We start from the raw sequence: 20,730 nt of genomic DNA on the forward strand, positions 1-20,730 counted from the left end.
AGGATATTTCATCTTCTGGGATTGCAAAATAAGAAGTCACCCGGTTAATAGTCTTAGCAGGGAGAGACCTTAATCTTAACAAGCTGTGGTTTATTCCATGATAGCTAGTAGGACATAATAATTAATATTTTGGAGATGCTGGTGTTGGACTGGGGTGTATAAATTTAAAAATCACACAATACCAGATTATAGGTCCATCAGGTTTATTTGGAATCACTAGCTTACGGAGTAGAAGCTAGTGCTTCCAAGTAAACCTTAGATTAGATTACTTACAGTGTGGAAACAGGCCATTCGGCCCAACAAGTCCACACCGACCCGCTGAAGCACAACCCACCCATACCCCTACATTTACCCTTACCAAACACTATGGGCAATTTAGCATTGCCAATTCGCCTGACCCGCACATCTTTGGATTGTGGGAGGAAACCGGAGCACCCGGAGGAAATCCACGCAGACACGGGGAGAATGTGCAAACTCCCCACAGTCATTCGCTTGAGTCGGGAACTGAACCCGGGTCTCAGGCGCTGTGAGACAGTAGTGCTAACCACTGTGCCACCGTGCCGCCCACAACCTGTTGGACTATAACCTGGTGTTGTGTGATTTTTAACATAATAATTAAAATGAGTGTTTTTTCTTACAGAGGGTTGTAAGTCTTTCCAACTTTCTTCCTCAAAAGTCAGTAAAGCCAGTGTTTTTGAATGTTTTTGACGTAGAAGTAGATAGATTCTTGAAAAACAACTGGGTGACGGATAACCAGGTATAGGTGGAAATGTAGGGTAAGCAGATCATCCAGAACCTTACTGACTGACACTAGAGACTATACGTAATCCATATGTTTTCTGTTCACTAAAGATACAGCCAGTGATGGAGCAATAGAACTTAGTGATGTCCAATTGAAGACAAATGGAGATCTCAGAGGGTTGTTAGGATGGTGAAAGTCAGAGGGAAACACAAATCTTTTGAGCAATATTGTTAAAACTTTTAAAAATAAGGTACTGACAGACTTGGGAACAATGTCAGTCAATATGCTGATGACAATGCAATGTTGTGTGAGTTTAGATATAGGCAACGGAGTGTGGATGAGCTCAACATCAGATTGAAAGGAAAAGCTGACAAAGTGGCAAAGATTAGTGTTAAGCCAAAGAATTGGGAGCATTTTAAAAACCAACAAAAGATAACCAAAAAATGATAAAAAGGAAGTTGTGAAAATAGGTGGGAAGGCAAGTGGTGAGGATGGCAAAGTGTCTGCAGAAGGATCTAGACACGTTACGTAAGTGGGCAATACCTGGCGCATGGAATATAATTGTCATGCAATGCTCATTGGAATGAAGAGTAGAGAAGCTGATTATTATTTAAATGGAGAAAGGCTGAAGAAAGCAACAGAACAGAGGGATTTGGGAGGCCTTGTCCATGAATCACAGGAAGCTAGTTCAAGTTCATTGGTTAATTGGGAAGGCAAATGGAATGTTGTACTTTATTTCAAAGAGAATGGAGTATAAAAGTAGGGAAGTTTTACTCAAACAATCCAAGGCACTAGTCACACCACAGCTAGAATACTGTGAATTAATTATGGACCTCTTACCTAAGTAAAGTTATACTGGCATCAGAGACAGTCCAGAGCAGGTTCACTGGGCTAATACCAGGCATGGAGGGACTGTCTTGTGAGGAGAGGTTGAGTAGATTGGGTCTATAACAGTTGGAATATATGAGAATGGTAGACAACCACATTGAAGCATACAAGATTTTTAGAGGACTTGACAGGGTAGATGTGGAAAGATTGTTTTCCCTTGTAGGAGTATCAAAGACCAGAGGACATAATCTCAGCATTAGGGGGTCACCCTTTGAAGACAGAGGTAAGGAGGAATTCCTTCACTCAGGGTGTTGTGAATCTGTGGAATTCTTAACACAGAGGGCTGTTGAGATTGGGTCTCTGAGATAGACAGATTTTTAATCAATGAGAGAATCAAGGGCGAAAGGGAAGAAGCAGGAAAGTGGTATTGAGGATTATCAGATCAGCCATGATCTCACTGAATCTAACTCAATGGGCTGAATGGCCTACTTCTGCACTTATGTCTTATCGTCCAGTTTTGCAGAGGGTGACCAGGAGAGAGACATAGAAACATGGAAAATAGAAGCGGAGGTAGGCCATTCAGCCCTTTGAGCCATTTGATATGATCATGGTTGATCATCCAACTCAGTCCGTTGTTCTCAATTTTGCCTCATAGCCTTTAATCCCTTTTGTCCTAAGTATTGTACATATCTCCTTCTTGAAAATATTCAATGTTTTGGCCTCATCTGCTTTAAGTAGCAGAGAATTCCATAGGCTCACCACTCTGTGGGTGAACATATTTCTCCTCACTCAGACTTATGTGGTCAATCCCATACCCTTAGATTGTAAAGTCTGGTTCTGAACGCCCCATTTATTGGGAACTTTCTTCCTGCGTTTATCCAGTCTATTCATAGGTTAAAAACAATGACTGCAGATGCTGGAAACCAGATTCTGGATTGGTGGTGCTGGAAGAGCACAGCAGATCAGGCAGCATCTGAGGAGCAGGAAAATCGACGTTTCAGGCAAAAGCCCTTCATCAGGAATACAGGCAGAGAGCCTGACGGATGGAGAGATAAGTGAGAGGGAGGGTGGGGGTGGGGAGAGAGTAGCATAGAGTCTTCAGGGCAGAGGAAATGACCTGAGAGTTGCAGTGGGAGAGGGACTCCCTGAGATTCTTATAGAGAAAGGAGGAAAACTTCTTCAAGGCAGGCATCCTTGCAAGAGGATTCCCAGTAGGATTAAAATCAACTAGGTAAAAACAATATCTGCAGATGCTGGAAACCAGATTCTGGATTGGTGGTGCTGGAAGAGCACAGCAGTTCAGGCAGCATCCGAGGAGCAGGAAAATCCATGTTTCGGGCAAAAGCCCTGCATCAGGAATACAGGCAGACAGCCTGAAGGGTGGAGAGATACGTGAGAGGGAGGGTGGGGGTGGGGAGAAAGTAGCATAGAGTCATCAGGGCAGAGGAAATGACCTGGGAGGAGTCCCTCTCCCACTGCAACTGTCTTTTACCCTCTCTTTTCTTTCAGCAATACTCAAGTTCTGTATGGCCAAGCAACAATTAACAATTTTTAGTTAATTACAATTTCAAATGTCATTTAGCCTGTGAGGCAGCATTGAGGATAATGGGACACAGAGAATTTAACTTAAAATATGTCCTTCGCAAAAAAGCATGAAGTGCAGTTGTCACAAAAATAACTTCTACTCATTCATTAAGAGTGATTTGAAGGATGTATAGACCACCAATACTTTCAAGCTATTATGTCTGGAGGAAAAATTGAGTTGGAAACTTATTAAACAGTACGGAAAAAAACTTGGATGGTGCCCTTTATCAAATGTTGTCACTGTTGACAAGAATATAAAACTCTTGTTTCTCTAATACTATTTATTTGTCGGTCTGCAGTCTGATTCCCACTTTGACAGATGACTGGCTGTTGTGTTGGCATGTATTGTGCATGTGATTTATTACCTTATTTAATCAACTGCGAGAAAGATACAATGATAGATTTTGTTTTTAAATTAACAATTAGGCACATTTTCACAGCATACCTGACAGGGGTGCTGACTTTCACATCTGACTACCCTTGTTCATTAAGTACCATGGAATTTAAATAGCCAGCTTTATTTAAAATGCAGTATCAGTAACAAACAAACAACAGATTGACCTGGAGATGGTATAGGTAAAACAAGCAGCAAAGCAACTGATCTCCCTACAGTTTATGACATGGCTTAGATTGCATTCAATTAGCTGAAGATGATGAACAGTGTTGGGTTAAAGTTTTTCTTCATCAGTGATTCAAATGGACCATAAAAACAGGCCATGCAGCCCATCATGTGCCAGCATTTTGAAAGAGTTATTCACTACCCTATGCCCTTTGCGTGTTTTATTTTAAAATATTTTGACCTAAATCTGTTCCTGCTGCGTTTTTTTCAAAAGTGCTCTCACAGTGCAAATGTCCTGCTTTCTGCTTCAATAATGGCAGAAGAGTAAGGAAATCACACATACTGTTTAGGAACTGAGAGTCCAAATGATGTCAAGGAACACAGAACTCCAGGGTGATCAGTGATACCTCAGAATGATGAAACAGGCTCAAGAGAATTTAGGACCCCTCAGGGGAAACAGATTCACAAATCATTAAAAGTAGAAAGGCAGCCTAACAAAGCAAATAAAAAATCCAACCAAATGCTCATTTGTCAAGGAATGGATTTCACAAACAGGGAAGTTATATTAAACCAGGGGTGCACTGAGCCAGTTATTATTCCATATTACAAAAGGCACATTGTGCATGAGGGAAGGTGCACAAATGTTGTACTAGCATGATACAAGATCTGAAAGATTCCAATCCTCACAGAAGTTTGAAGAGTTTGAGGCTCTTTTCTCCAGAACACAGGCAGCTGTGTGGTGACCTGATAAAGGTCTTTAATATACGAGCAGGAGCACAGGGGAATCAAAACCCCAGGACACAACTATAAAAAAAAGTCACCAATTAGTCCGATAGAACATTTGTGAGAAATCTTTTTCCTCAGAGAGTTGATGATGAGAACCCCCATTAAATTCTAGCAATAAACGCTATGGCTGCATACCAAAGCAGTTATATTGCAGCAGTGAACTCTGCAGATTAAGCATGAGAAGCTTTGATTCTCCCTGCTTGATTCATCTGAGTGACACTGTGAAGGGCAAATCTACACTCAATTAAAGTCAATGGAGCTTAAAATCAGGCAAGGTCTAAATTAGGAATCTGACCGAGCCAATTCCGTTCTCGTCAAGTGAATTGAGGTGATGCTGGGATTTGAAGTGTTTGTAAAATTGTGGGCCTACCTAGATGTTTTGTGAGGGCGAGCTGAAACTCTGCCAGATTCTATTTTACACACTGACCAAGCCACCACAACAGTATCAAGGAGATATTGCATTTATTCAAGTATTAACCCTTTCAAATCCTTTCAGTACCACATACTGAGAGCTGCAAGATTGTTCCAAGTAATATACTTTCAGAAAGTGAGGGAAGACAAACCTTTCCTGATCGAAATTGCAGATAAACTCCAGCTTGGCCTACAGTCCAGGGAGCTCCAGAATTTTAACACAGTGACAGTGTTTTTCTGAACTAGTTTTAAACGAAATCACCTTGGCTATGGAATTATTAATGAGTTAATTATTAATTTCAGAAACACAGAAAACCCACCGGTTATATAGTGATTGTAACAACACTGATTGGGGCCGTTAACCTGGTTCAATCAGGAGCCCTGACTGACAGATAAAAGGAGCAGTGTCAGTGATCCTGTCACTCTGACTCTGAAGAGGCAGTACTGAAGTCAAGGACTGTTCAATGTGTAAATAAAGAGTGACTTGGTGATGGGATATTGACCTCTGTAGCATTATTTCAGGTTACTAGCTTAAAAATCAGAAACCCAAACTGACAATTTCTGTATGTACATATGTATAGATATACATATATAAATCCCACAGTTTACATCACACATGTCACATGTTCTTATCATTAAAAACATGGAAAATATGAGCAGGAGTAGGTCTTCAGGCCTGCTCCACCATTCACTATGATCATGGCTGATCATCCAATCAAGTCCCCCGGTCCTGTTTTCTCTGCATATCCTTTGATCTCTTTAGCCTAAAGATTTTTAAAACTTTTAACATTGACATCTGGGAGACACATAGTTTAGTGTGTTAATGTGGTGCTGATGAATGGAAAATTGTGCGAGTTTAGCCCGCAGGAGGCAGAGTTTGGATGAGCTCAAGTTTGCACAGAATGACCAGGAGACAGACCGTGCAAATATAGAAACATAGAAAATAGGAAAAGGAGTAGGCCATTCAGCCCTTTGAGAATGCTCCACCATTCAATATGATCATGGCTCATCATCCAACTCAGTGCCCTGTTCTCACTTTCTTCCCATATCCTTTGATCTCTTCAGCCCTAAGAACTATATCCAACTCCTTCTTGAGAATATTCAGTATTTTCCCTCAACCACGTTCTGTGGCAGAGAATTCCACAGTTTCATCACTCTCTGGTTAAAGAAATTTGTCCTTGTCTCATATGACCTACCTTGCATCCTTAGAATGCAATCGATGGTTCGGGTCATTGTGAGCATCCTTCCTGAATTTACTGTTAGAATTTTATAGGTTTCTATGAGATCCCTTCATTCTTCTAAACTTCAGCGAATATAGTCATAACTGATCCAGCCTCTCCTTATAGGTCAGCCCTGCCACCCAGGAATCAGTCTGCAAACATATCATTACAGTCCCTCCACAGCCAGAACATCCTTCCACGTATGAGAAAGCCAAAAATGTGTGGAGTTTTCCAGGTTTGGAATATTGGAAAATGATGAGCTGTTTTGGGTCCTGTATCTAAGGGAAGATTTGATGGCCTTGGAGGCAGTCCAGAGTAGGTTTATAGGAATGATCCTGGGGATGAAGGACTTATCACTCTGAGGAGCGGTTGAAGAATATGGGTCTGTACTCGATGGAGTTTAGAAGGTTGAAGGGGGCTCTGATTGAAACTGACAGCAGGCTGAGAAGCCTGGATAGAGTCGATGTGGAGAAGATGTTTCCAATCGTGGGAGAGACTCGGACCTGAGGGCAAACCTCAGAGTGACGGGTCGATCCTTCAGAACTGAGATGAGGACGTATTTCTACAGCCAGAGGGTGTTGAATCTGTGGAACTCATTGCCACAGAAGGTTGTGAAGGCCAAGTCATTGAGTGTGTTTAAGATAGAGATAGACAATTTTTGGTTAATAAGTGGATCAAAAGTTACAGGGTGAAGTGAGGAAAATGGTTTGAGGAGCATGAGAGTCATGATCAAATGGTGTAGCAGACTCAACGGGCTGAATGGCCTAATTTTGCTACTTTATCTTATGGTGTTATATTGTGGTTTCACCAAAGACCGATACACTTGCAGTAAGATGTCCCTGATCATGTACTCAAATCCTCTCACTACAAAGGCCAACGTACCGTTTGCTTTCTTCACTGCCTGCTGTACCTGCACGGTTACTTTCAGCAACTGGTATGCCAGGGTACCCAGGTCTTATTCCACCTCTCCTTTTTCCAGTCTATCACCATTCAGATAATAATCCACCTTCCTATGTTTTTGTGATTTGTCTTTATCACATTGAAGCATCTCCATATCCTCTGCTCAGTCGCTGTGTGTTGCTGTTGAAGGGATTGAATGGTAGATGAAAGGGTAAAGATACAGCGACAGTCAGTTGGCTGCTTTGGCCTGAATGCTGTGAGCTACTTGAGTGTTATTGGAGCAGTACCCATCAGGGCAGGTTGGAAATATTCCATCACACTCATTATGGTGATTTTTAAATAGTGCGCAAGCTTTGGGGAGAGGGAGGATGCGAAATCACCATCACAGGATTACCACCCTCTGATCTGTTGCTTGCTTAAGCATCCCCTGGAGCCCCAGTATTTATATGGCTAAAAATGTGTTGCTGGTTAAAGCACAGCAGGTTAGGCAGCATCCAAGGAACAGGAAATTCGACGTTTCGGGCATAAGCCTATATGGCTAGTCTAGTTCAGTTTCTGGTCAATGGTAATCCCCAGATGTTGACAGTGATGATAATGGCTTTGAATGTCAAGGGGTGATGGTTAGGTTCTCTCCTGTTGGAACGGTCATTATCTGGCCCTTTAGTGGAATCAATATTACTTTCTATTAATCAGCCAAACCCGCTATTGTCCAGAGTTGCTGCATATGGACACTAATTATATTTATCATCTGAATTGCCAAGAATGGTACCAAACATTGTGCAACCAATAAATAGGCCCATTTTTAACCTGACGATTCAGTCACGGTTATTGACAAAGTAGCTAAAGATAGTTGGGCTGAGGACACAAACCTGAGGAACCGGGGTTGACTCTAACAACCACAAACATCTTCTTTAGAAATGTGCACTTTTGATTGAGTATAGGAATTGGGATGTCATGTTGCAGGTGTACAGGACATCAGTGAAGACACTTTTGGAATACTGCTTACTATTCTGGTTGTTAAACTTGAGAGGGTGCTGAAAAAGATTTACAAAGATGTTGCCAGGGTTGGAGGTTTGAGCTGTAGGGAGAGGCTGAGTAGGCAGCGGCCGTTTTCCTTGGAGCATCTGATGCTGAGGGGTGACTTTACAGAAGTCTATAAATTCATGAGGGGCACAGATGGATGTTTATCCAAGGCCTTTTTGCCAGGGTAGGGGAGTTTAAAACTGGAGGGCATAGGTTTCAGGTGAGAAGGCAAAGGTTTAAAAAGGACCTAATGTGCAACTTTTTCATGCAGAGGATGATGTGTGTATGTAATGAGCTGCCAGAGGAAGTGGTGGAGGCTGGTACAATTACAACATGTAAAAGGCATCTGGATGGGTATATGAATAGGAACAGTTTTGAGGGACATGGACCAAATGCTGGCAAATGGGATTAGGTTAGATTGGGATGAGTTGGACTGAAGGGTCTGTTTCTATGCTGTGTGACTCTGTGAAGTTTAGTTACTGTAGTAGAGCCATGGAGCAGCCAATCTATGCACAGCAAGCCTCCACAAATAACATATAATGGATTTTAATGACATTGATTAGCCAGAACACAGGAAGGACTCTCCTGCTGTTACTCAACGTGGCATCCTTTATATCTTTTATATAGTTTTATGAACAAATAGGTCAAGAACTTGGTTTATGGCCTTGTTTGATAAAAGCAGGCTCCAATCTGTACCACAATGGTGTGCCAGTTTTGGAAATGATCCACTTTGTTAACCCATTGTTACTTCCTCAACCAGCAATGGGCATAGTTGTGCCATTGCCAGAGTACAAATCTAAAGCAAGGGAAGGTTTGGGTGGAAGGGGAAAATTGAGAGCTACCTTTTCATTTGTGCACATTAAAAATATGGTAAACATCACTCCACACATGCATGAGATGATAGCTGGCACGTAGCCTGGCACTACCGGCAGAGCAAGGAGAAAATAACATGGCAAAATGACACCAAAACCTTAAAAATACAAGTTATTTTTCTACTGCAACATATCGCAGTGATCTGTCTGCCAGTTTACTAGTGTTCTGCGGAAGGTCCCATTAATCACCCATTAATGGTTTTATAAATCTACCTTGTGTTTAATAGCCTGCTCATAAAACTAAAATGAAACTGGAGTGGTTTTACTGCAATGAGACCCTTGGTTATGGCTAAAGGGCTTTGACAGCCACTTAATAACATCTGCTTTTTTTTTGTTTTTTAAGAGATACTTGCAGTGCCAAGATGAATGTTTAAAACTGTCAAGACTGGAAAGAACATCAAAAGACTTTGAGTGAACAGCACAAACAGGCCATTCAGTCCAACTGACTTCACCAGTCTTTATGTTTCCGTCACCGTCACCTCTTCATCTCACCCGATCGATATCACCATCTCACCCGATCGATATCACCATCTCACCTGATCAGTGTCACCATCTCACCCGATCGATATCACCATCTCACCTGATCAGTGTCACCATCTCACCCGATCGATGTCACCATTTCACCCGATCGATGTCACCATCTCAACTGATTGATGTCACCATCTCACCCGATCAGTGTCACCATCTCACCCGATCGATGTCACCATCTCACCCGATCGATGTCACCATCTCAACTGATCAGTGTCACCATCTCACCCGATCGATGTCACCATCTCACCCGATCAGTGTCACCATCTCACCCGATCGATGTCACCATCTCACCCGATCGATGTCACCATCTCAACTGATCGATGTCACCATCTCACCCGAGTGATGTCACCATCTCACCCGATCGATCACACTATTTCACCCGATCAGTGTCACCATCTCACCCGATCAGTGTCACCATCTCAGCCGATCAATGTCACCATCTCAGCCGATCGATGTCACCATCTCACCCGATCAATGTCACCATCTCAGCCGATCAATGTCACCATCTCACCTGATTGATGTAACCTTCTCACCCGATCGATGTAACCATCTCACCCGAGTGATGTCACCATCTCACCCGATCGATGTCACCATCTCACCCGAGTGATGTAACCTTCTCACCCGAGTGATGTAACCATCTCACCCGAGTGATGTAATCTTCTCACCCGAGTGATGTAACCTTCTCACCCTATCTATGTCACTTCCTCACCCTATCTATGTCACCTTCTCACCCTATCTAACTATCTCACCTGAGTGATGTAACCTTCTCCCTCCTCTCACTTAACAACTGAAAAGAAAAACAAAACTTTTTAGAAAAGTTCAGCAGGCCTAACAGTGTCTGTGCTGAGAGGAACAGAGTTTCCAGACAGAATTTAAATCATAGAAGGTGTGATTTCATATCATTGGACAGGAAAATGTGAGGTAGAGAGAAGGCCTGAGTTCCATCATCCTAATTGAGCTAATTTGAGTCCCTCAAGTGGCAATTTAAGGATCACTTAAATATTCAAGGCCCTGGGATAGTACTATTTAACATTTGGCAGATAGGAGCCACAATGCATTTTATCAGGAAAAGCCCCAATGAATTGGCCTGGCACCTAGTTTATCTTTCTTCTATATTCATTCATGGGATGTGGGCACTTGTGGCTAGGCCAGCATTTATTACCCATCCCTTATTGCCAAGGGGATTGTAATAAGGTCAGACAAGTGGACCTCATAGAATATAGTTGCCCTGATTGGACCAGATTAATAGCCTCAATCAGGGAGCTCTAGGTGACAGATATAAACAGGAGCCTTCCCCCTTCCGACTCTATTTTGATTTAATCCCTGCTCTCCCCTTCACTGTTTGATCACACAGCATTGCCTTTTGTGAAGGGCACTGCTCGTCACTGGCCACTCGGGTGTTTCCTTTCTTCCTGGTGGTGGAAATTGAATAAAGGTTCATACACCTTGTGTCTCACACCTGCACAGAGAGAAAAAAATAAAAATAAACAGGAGCCAAGCCGGAAGATGTTTAGGGGTGGGGTGGGGTGGGCTGGGCAGCCTTAGAGTGGGAGGGGAGGGGATGCGCGCACTTGCTGGGTCTGTATTGCATGCACTTTTTTATGTAAGTGGATTGGCTTTTTATGTACAAATGTCATTGTTACTGTCTTTTCATATGTGAAACTGGGATTTGTAGTTTGCCCTCAATTCCCTGTAAACTGGCTGAACGGTCAGGTTTGGGGCTTAGCTATGCTGCTCCTCTCTCTTGTAAAATTCTGTTGTATACAGCTGTAAATGTTAACTGTTTTTCTGTAAACAATTACAAAAGAGTTTAATAAAATAAAAAAAAAACAAGAGCCAGCAGACAATGACTGTGCTGGAGGAAGGCAGGTCTGGGGAGGGTTGGTTGGTTAATACGCAGGGTGGCTGGACATTGGAAAGCTGATGACTGTCCTGCAGAAAAACTAGCCAAGGGGGGTCTGATTAGTATGTGATGTGGTTGGGTTTACAGCTGTACTGGGTCTGTGTGCTATGGACAGTTTCTAATTTGATTGCACTGCCTTGCCCGTGCTTGTTACTGCTATATTTGTGATGAATGGAAGTGGGGTTTGAGGTCTGTCCTCTTCTCCCTGAAAACTGGTTTAACAGTGGAGTTTGACATTTGGCTTTGCTGCCCTTTTCCCTGTGTATAGTGGTGTCTTTTTTTTTGTGAAATGCTGCTTTCTGTTTGTTGTCCATGTATTTTTTACTGTTTTAGTAAAATAATAAAGAGCCTGAGGCTCGGATGGAGCTTGATCAAAGACAAGTATTAAAGGATGGCATGATATGACACTCTGGAGGTGAAAGTGAGGACTGCAGATGCTGGAGATCAGAGTCTAGATTAGAGTGGTGCTGGAAAAGCACAGCAAGTCAGGCAGCATCCGAGGAGCGGGAAAATTGATGTTTTGGGCAAAAGCACTTCATCAGAAATGAGGCAGGGAACCACTAGGGTGGAGAGATATATTGGAAGGGGGTAGGGGGGAGGAAGAAGGTAGCTGAGAGTGCAATAGGTGCGTGGGGGTGGGGATGAAGGTGATAGGTCAGAGAGGAGGATGAAGTGGATAGGTGGGAAGGAAGATTGGCAGGTATCACCTTTATCCCCACCTCCATCCACCTATTGTATGCTTGGTTACCTTCTCACCAGCCCCACCCCCTCCCATTGATCTCTCTGCCCTGGAGGTTCCCTGCCTCATTCCTGATTAAGGGCTTTTGCCCAAAACGTTTTAGTTTCCTGCTCCTCAGATGCTGCCTAACCCGCCTCTAACTCCCCCTCACATTCCTGATTCCCATTAACAACCACTTAGGAGCCTTTCAATCTACTCCAGCAATCAATGCCCATACCTTGTTGAATGAGTGGGAAAGAAGGGAGAATGGCAAAGGGAGAAAGTAGGCACAAACAAAAGCTTCTACCATTCTGATTGTCTGAAATCTGTACAATCCCAAATCTTTAAAAAGAGGTTTGAAGTGCTCACACCTTTATGTTTTCCAGAACATTTGAAAGAACGTTTAGAGGAATACATGGCTAGATTTCCGAAAGTGAGGATTATGCGCACTAGGAAGAGGGAAGGCCTGATCCGAACCAGGTTGCTGGGAGCTTCAGTGGCCAAAGGTGAAGTTTTGACCTTCCTGGACTCTCACTGTGAGGCCAATGTGAACTGGTTGCCACCATTACTTGGTAAGTGATTTTCTGGGTTCACTTTAATGACTATAATAGGCTTAGCTTCTTTGTGCTTTATATTCTGTCCAAGCATGTTCTCTCTCTGAGGGGACAGTTTTCAAATGACATCCCACATGAGATTTTGATAGGGAGGAATAAGAGAGGTGAGAGAATACAACATCGGAAAAGGGGGGTTTAAACATAATGACCATCAGCTACACTGCCCATCTTATGCATGACACAATGTTGGAGGCAGAGCTGAGTGAACAATTCTAAATACATCTGCTACACCCATTTATCCTCATAGCAGAATGGCAGAAACACACTATTGTGACCTAAAGAAAGGCCCAGGGAATAGCTGGCACATAAAATTCAGTGCCTGATTCACATTGTTCATTTTTGAGATCTTTGAACATTTGCCTGTCAATATTTGCTCTTACACCAAGGCCAATCACTCAGTAAGATTGTCATAGCCTGTTATAATCCCAAGTCCAAGATCCAATCAAATGACCAGATTGAGCTGCAGATCCCTCATAGTTCATCCGCCACGCAATCTTGGGGAAACCAGAATCTGAAGGCACTATGCCAAGTCAGAACCAGGTTTTTTCAGAGATTTAAGTTAAGAATATGCAAGGGGTGGTCAAGGTTGATGCGCTCAAATGGCAACTATCACTCAATCAATTGTCAGCTTTAAATCTAAGATATGGAGTTTTGTTTTTCCAAAGAAATAAAGGGACATGGGACAAAGATGAGTATATGGAGCTAGCTCACAGATAACTATGATCTCATTGAATGCTAGAAACTGAAGCAGCTGCTGCTACCTTCAAAACATCCATTGGATGAGTTAGTTTCTCTCTACTGGAGTGTTTAGTCAGGTATAAAGTTGTAAATTCTTAACTTTGATTTGTATTTTGTGCTCATTTTTTCATTAACTCTCCAAAAAATAGGTTCCTAGGCTTATCCCCACCATATTCATCCATATTTGTGGGCGGCACGGTGGCACAGTGGTTAGCACTGCTGTCTCACAGCGCCTGAGACCCGTGTTCAATTCCCGACTCAGGCGACTGACTGTGTGGAGTTTGCATGTTCTCCCCGTGTCTGCGTGGGTTTCCTCCGGGTGCTCCGGTTTCCTCCCATAGTCCAAGGATGTGCGGGTCAGGTGAATTGGCCATGCTAAATTGCCCCTAGTGTTAGGTAAAGGGTAAATGTAGGGGTATGGGTGGGTTGCGCTTCGGCGGGTCGGTGTGGACTTGTTGGGCCGAAGGGCCTGTTTCCACACTGTAAGTAATCTAATCCCTTGCTTACTACCTATCTTAATACCTTAGATGGTTGCCTTTTTTCTCATAGATTATTGAGCCTTTATATTTTGATTTTTTAATGAAATAATTGTCCTTTGCCTTCTGTCTGCTTTGTTATTCTTGGATCTCTCAACCATCTCGCCTTTCCTCTTCCTTTTAGTCCACATTGCCTTCTGCATCCTCCTAGACTGGTTAAAATTAATCCCTTGTAATTCCTTCTACTGCCCCTGTCCTGATTACCCCTGTCTACTCACCCTACTTAACCTCAGGACCAGTTTGAGCTGCAACATGATTCAGTACTATTTCAGACCAACTCACTGAAAGCGAGCTCACAGTCTGTCTGAAACCTGACAATGTCTGAGTGTGTAATGGCTATTGGTATGATTTTGAGAGACCTTCTGTTTGAAGCTGAAAATTTGTCAAAGACAACAACATACACTTGCATGGCTGTCTCTAATAAAAGCATCCCAAATTGCTTCACAAATTTGGTGCTGAGCAAGATCAGGATGAGTAACCGACAGCTCATTCAAAGAGCTCAGTTTTAGCAAGTGTCTTGAAGGATGGATGGAGCAATAGAGGGAAATGTGGAGATTTGAGAGGAAATTCCAGAAGTTGGGGTCAAAACATTTGAAAGCAGGCTGTCAATTCCTCCAGCAGTGGACACACAGACATCAAAATTAGGTGGAATGTTGTAGGAATAAAGGAAATTCCATGAATAGGAAGGGGTGAGTCCATTAAGGGACTTATAAAGGATGAGGATTTCAGAATTGAGGCATTGCCAGGCCAGGAGCCAGTGCCGGTCGGCAGTGTGAGATTTCCAGCTTTATCATTATGTACACCAGCCTAATTGTGGTTTGATACCAAACTAGCAACCAAGCGTTCAGATCACACCACACCAAGTTGTAGAATTGAATTCAGAAATCTATTGACCCAGGAATTAGTGGTGAATATCGCATGGATTGTTATACTGTCTCCAGGGGAAGGGATATCATTGGGTCCTTGCATGCCTCCTCTCCTACACATTGTGACTATTCTGTGGAAACAGATTTGGAGGCAAGACTGGGACTGCAATTCAGAGAATCCCATGTCAGGATGGCCACATATGAGTGGCCGTGATGGAAATAGGGTCTGGTTGGCCGGAGCTGCCTACTTGGAAGTTGCAGGTAGATCATTTGACTCCATTTCAGATCACAGTACTGAGTTGGCTGGGATTGTATCGACAACCGTTCCCCAGTGAAGTTTCCAGGATTGGCCTCCTGTTAGGAAGTAGGGGGCCAGAAGGCCATATTGCAGCCAGGTTAGTCTAATGACTGGGAAACTATGGGAATGTTTTTTTAAAATATAGAATTCCCTGTGGTGTGGAGCAGATCATTCAACCCATCCAGTCCACACTGCCCCACCGAAGAACATCTCACCTGGACCCACCCCCACGATCCTATAACCCTGTGTTTACCACGGCTAATCCACCCAACCTGCACACCGCTGGGTACAATGTAGAATTTAAAATGGCCAATCCACCTAACCTGCACATCCTCATAGGATGTTTTCAGGATGGATTCTCCTACATGCATTGGCATCACTTATCTCTTTCTGTAGGTTCTTAATTAGCCATCTCCCAGCCTGGAATTGAGCCCAAAATGAAGATCCTTACAATCTCAGTAAAATCCAATTCATTGCAGTTGACTCGATGTAACTAGGGATCTGAAATGATGAGTATATTGTCAGAGTTGTCCATGTCCCAAGAATGAATCAAGCAAATCACAGTCCATATAAAGTCCATTCATTTTGTGTTGGGACTTCGCAAGGAGCAAACAGTGGAATTTGATGTTCTGCTATCACACTTAGGACCCTAGTTTGCTGGGAAGATAATAATGAGCTGAAAGAAGATCACCTTCATGGTTGCGGTAACAAAACAGGAAGTTGCAGCAAGGAAGAGAATGTGTTGTGAGTTGTGAATCATTTTAAGTTGTTGGATGATTTGTACCACCTGGGCTGTCAATTTTGGAACGTGGATGAATGTCCTCAAAGTCCCCTCATCTCCCTCCATCTTAATGAAACTCAAATTAATTTCTGAATTAATACACCTTAATCTCATCATCAGAAGATAGTGCTGGCAGTGTGAAGACACTCTTCAAATTCCTCCCATATCACTCAACCAACGAAGCTCACAGGAGAGAAATTGTGGGGTTTTGTGTTTGCAGTTGCCACATTGTTCCTTGAGAACTTTGAAGCTTTTTAAATGAATTTTATTTTTCCTACATTATCTTTGATTATTTTCCTCCCATTCCTTTCGGCTTTTCATTTTTCCCCTCATTTTATTTATGTTTCTGAACGTGGTTTGATTCTAATTCACTCTCTTCCTCCATCATTCCTCTGCCTCTTTTTCCATCCATTTTGCTGGTCCCATTGCTCATTGAGGTCCCAAAGGTCACGTGCCACTTGACAATTTTGAGTTCAAGAAGTTGTGACATAAACAGTTTGAGGTGATTGTTGAGGAAAGGAGAAGACAACCACAGCTAGGGACATGAGGGGTCATGTATACTCCGACCATGGGAGAATCTATAGGATGTAGGAACAGATAAAGGTCATTTAGCCCATCGAGACTGTTCCACCACACAATGATATCATGGCTGATCTGGTAATCTCAAATCCACTTTCTTGCTTTAACCCTCGATTCCCTGACTGTTTAACTGCCTGTCTGTCTCAGTTTAGAATATACAGAATGACTCAGTCCTCTGTGGCAAAGTATTCCATAGATTCACAGCCCTCAGAGAAGAAATTCCTCCTCATTTCCATCTGACATGTGCAACCCCTTTACTGTGAGATTGTACCCTCTGGTCCAAAGCTCTCCCATAAGGGGAAACAGCCTTTTTACATGTACCCTGTCAAGTCCTCTAAGAACCTTACATATTTCAATAAGGTCACCTCCCATTCTTTCTGCATTCTAAAAAGTAGAAGCTCAATCGACTCAATGTCTCCTCACAAGACAGTCGCTGCATGCTTGGCACTTTGTCTTGTAGATATTCTCTGGACTGCCTCCAATATCTTTCCTTTGATAAGGGACCAAAACTGACCACGGTATCACAGCTGTGGCCTGGCCAGTACCGAAAATACTTTGAGCAAAACCTCCCTTCGTTTATATTACATTACCTTCAAAATAAAAGCCAATGCTCCATTTACTTTCCCTTGTACCCTCTGAATGCGGGTGCTAGCTTTTTATGAATCATGGACAAGGACTTCCAAATCAGTCTGTCTTCAGTCATTCTCCAGTTAAATGATGTTTAGCTCCTCTATTCTCTGTTCCTGTGAGAACAGTGTGAGATACCTTGACCTAGCAGATTCTGTACCAGCATCACCTCCAGTCTGATAAATGAGCAGCAAAAGGCTAATTATTGGTCACTGTAGCTCCTACACCCTCCACTACCACGCACCCAAACATTGGACTTTTGAGTTGCATTGGGTGGAGCCACTAGCCCATCACCCTGAAACGTCTCCAGGATATTCCTTTTGCTTGACTATTTATTTTCGGAGGGCTCAGTGGGGTCAGCCTGACAGATTTTAAAAACTTTCAGAAAAACCCCAGTCCTCTCCAGTGGGGGGCATCACTTCTTTTGCTGCGAGAGTACTGAATCATAGGATTAGGCCTTTACTTAGCAAAGCAATCTGCTTGGGTATGACACCAGGTTCTGTGTCATGCACATTGATGGTGTTTCTCCAGGGTACTGAGCTTTCTCCATTTCCTCTCGAGTCCAAACAATACAGAATATCACATCCTTTGAGTTCAGATTTTATACCTGTGCAGTGCATGTATTGCCCATGGTGGCTTATGCCATTACACAAAGACAATTCGCAGTAACCAGGAGTGCCTTCGGGACAATAAACACATGGTTTAAGATAAACATAATCACGGGCAAGGAATCCAGATGAAATTTGCCTCAGCAATATCATCAGAAATATTTAATATCCAGCAAAATCCAACCTTGTGTGAGGAGGGAGTCATCCACACGTGAAAATGGTTTCAGGCATCACAATGGAGTCAAGCTAGGAGCAATTTTCACCCAAGCTGTTTCATATTAAATATTCATGGTGCGAATACTTGCGTTACGCAATTTCATTTATTGCTGTCAGTGGTTCCGAATGCACACTGATCAATTGCCTCTGTTTGCTGTAAAGTTGGCTCTTAAAATCGACAGTAAAATGGAACAAAGATTGTTTTTGAAGGCTGACATCCCAGACATAAATCAGTCCAACCGACTTACAGAATCTTATCTTCTTTCTTCGGCTTGCTGTGCTGCATTTCCCAGACAAATTGTCAAAGAAAATACATTAAAATTACCATCCGGGAGGGTTCAGGGATGACAAATTGTTCAAGGCTGTGTTCACACCTGAACATAATAACAATCTGGACCGAATGGGAGGGACTCCACAACTGATTGGGGAGTTCTTATCCATCAAGTTATTCTGCAAGTTAGTAGCATTGAAAGGGATTTATTGGCTCCTACAGGATTTAAGCACGCAATCATTTCTGCTATTCATAATAGTATGGTGTTTAATTAAGGTTCGCCATGAAAATTCACGTTATCGTTGATTGCTGTTTTTAAATCTAAGATTGATCAGTTTTGTAATGCAAAGCCACAAAGAGAAATAGCACAAAGTCAGGTCTATGGGGTTACGTCAGGAAAGCTAGGGGAGATGAAAAATACAAAATAACTGTGAATGTTTTAAATCAGAAACAAACACAGAAGTAGCTGGAAAAGCTCAGCAGATCTGGTAGCATCAGTGCAGAGAAATCCGAGTTAATGTTTCGGGTCCGGTGACCCTTCCTCAGACACTCTGATTTCTTTTTGCAGATACTGCCAGACCTGCTGAGCTTTTCCGGCAACTTCTATCTTTGCTTCTGAGCTAGGGGAGATGATGGCTTAGTAATATTGTCACTGCGTTGTTAATCTAGCAGCCCTGGTAACGCTTTTGGGACCTGGGTTCGAATACTGCCATGTTGGTATCTGAATTGAAATTTTTCGAAAAGGTGATCTGGAATTAAGAGTCTAATGATGATATCAATTGTTGGGAAAAATGTCCTTCAGGGAAGGAAATCTGCCATCCTTATCTGATCCGGTCTACATGTGACTCCAGACCCACAGCAATGCGGTTGACACTCAACTGCCCTCTGGGAATGGAGCAATAAATTCTGGCCTAGCCAGTCGCACCCACATCCCATGAATAAACAACAAAAATACCTTGGTGTAGTACAGGCTGGAGAGGCTTATTCTTCCTCTGATCTTATGTGCAGTTCTTGTGCTCAAAGGGTTAACTGTTTGTCAGGTCTTGTCAAACTCTGTAGAATCTGTTCTACTGAAGTGTTCTGTTTCCTCCAGTGCAGATTTATGTGATCAAAGGATTACCCCAATCCCTTTTGCACTTCATAAATTCCAGTTTCAACAACAAGCCCCTGATCCCAGGCTTTAGCTTGACCAAGTTCTGAATCAAATCAGTCAACTAGACACCGTTATAGAAATCCGAGGCTTTCCCCACAAGTCTATTATCTCTTAATTGCATCAGGCATGTTAGTCCTTGAAGGAATTAGTCCCTAGTTGGTCAACTGAGAAAGAGATAGAGCTCCGGCAAAGAGAGCTTGTAGCTGAATGTTTATCAGCTGGAATCTCGTTGTGCTTTTAATTCCTCACAGCATCATGGTGTCACTCAGTTATATCTACATGGACCTGTTTCTTCACTATGGTCTGTATTTATATCAAAGCAAATGTCTTCCATCTTTATTTGCATCGCTCCCAATTTTCTCCCCAACATTGGCTCGTTCCTGGGCTATAGTTCCTTTGGCAGTGGATATCAGATCCGCTGCTTCTCCCAGTTCATACCTGTTGTGGCTCCAGCTTTTGGGGAGATTTTATTTCCTCAGGTTACTTATTACAAGTTCACATCTCAAGCCATTGCAGAGGGCCCATTGACACAGTAGCATAATGCTTATGTTGCTCGACTAACAATCCAGCGTTCTGCATTTGTAAGTTACTAGCATGGGTTGAAGTTGTACCCTATTGCTCTTCATTTCCCCGCACTAATGCAACTAATCTACACATCCATGAACACTTTGGGCAATTTAGCATGGCCAATTCATCTATCCTATGTAACTACCTGGTCAGGTCCACACCCCCCACTAACCCACCCTCCCGTCCTGGTACCCTCCCCTGCCACCACAGGAATTACAAAATCTGCGCCTACACCTTCTCCCTCCCCTCCATCCAAGGCCCCAAAGGAGACTTCCACATCCATCAACGTTTTACCTGCCCATCAATGTAACTTTCTGTATCTGTTGCTCCCGATGCGGTCTCCTCTACATTGGGGAGACTGGACACCTCCTCGCAGAGTGCTTTAGGGAACATCTCCGGGACACCCGCACCAATCAACCCCACTGCTCTGTGGTCCAACATTTCAACTCCCCCTCCCATCCAGCCAAGGACATGCAGGTGCAGGGCCTCCTCGACCGCCTCTCCTTCACCCCCTGATGCCTCGAGGAAGAACACCTCATCTTCCGCCTTGGAACACTTCAACCCCAGGCCATCAATGTGGACTTCACCAGTTTCCTCATTTTCCCCTCCCCTCACCTTACCCCAATTCCAACCTTCCATCTCTGCACCGTCCTCATGACCTGTCCTACCTATCTGTTCCACCCCTCCCCCGTCACCCATCACCTCCATCCCCACCCCCATTCACCTATTGTACTCTTTGCTACCTTCTCCCCAGCACTCCCCATGTATCGTTCCACCCTGAAGGCTTCCTGCCTCCATT

General features: G+C 43.2%; 1 protein-coding gene across 1 annotated transcript in view; it reads left to right on the top strand.

Annotated features, from left to right (window-relative positions):
- Positions 1-20,730, top strand: part of galntl6 (polypeptide N-acetylgalactosaminyltransferase like 6) — an 832,913-nt gene that overhangs the window by 586,006 nt on the left and 226,177 nt on the right. Inside the window, exon 5 of the mRNA XM_060833907.1 lies at positions 12,464-12,649. Coding sequence (XP_060689890.1) covers positions 12,464-12,649 — 186 coding nt within the window. The remainder of the gene's footprint in view (positions 1-12,463; positions 12,650-20,730) is intronic.

Source organism: Hemiscyllium ocellatum, chromosome 2 (genome assembly GCF_020745735.1).
Source record: "Hemiscyllium ocellatum isolate sHemOce1 chromosome 2, sHemOce1.pat.X.cur, whole genome shotgun sequence".
Lineage (NCBI taxonomy): Eukaryota > Metazoa > Chordata > Chondrichthyes > Orectolobiformes > Hemiscylliidae > Hemiscyllium > Hemiscyllium ocellatum.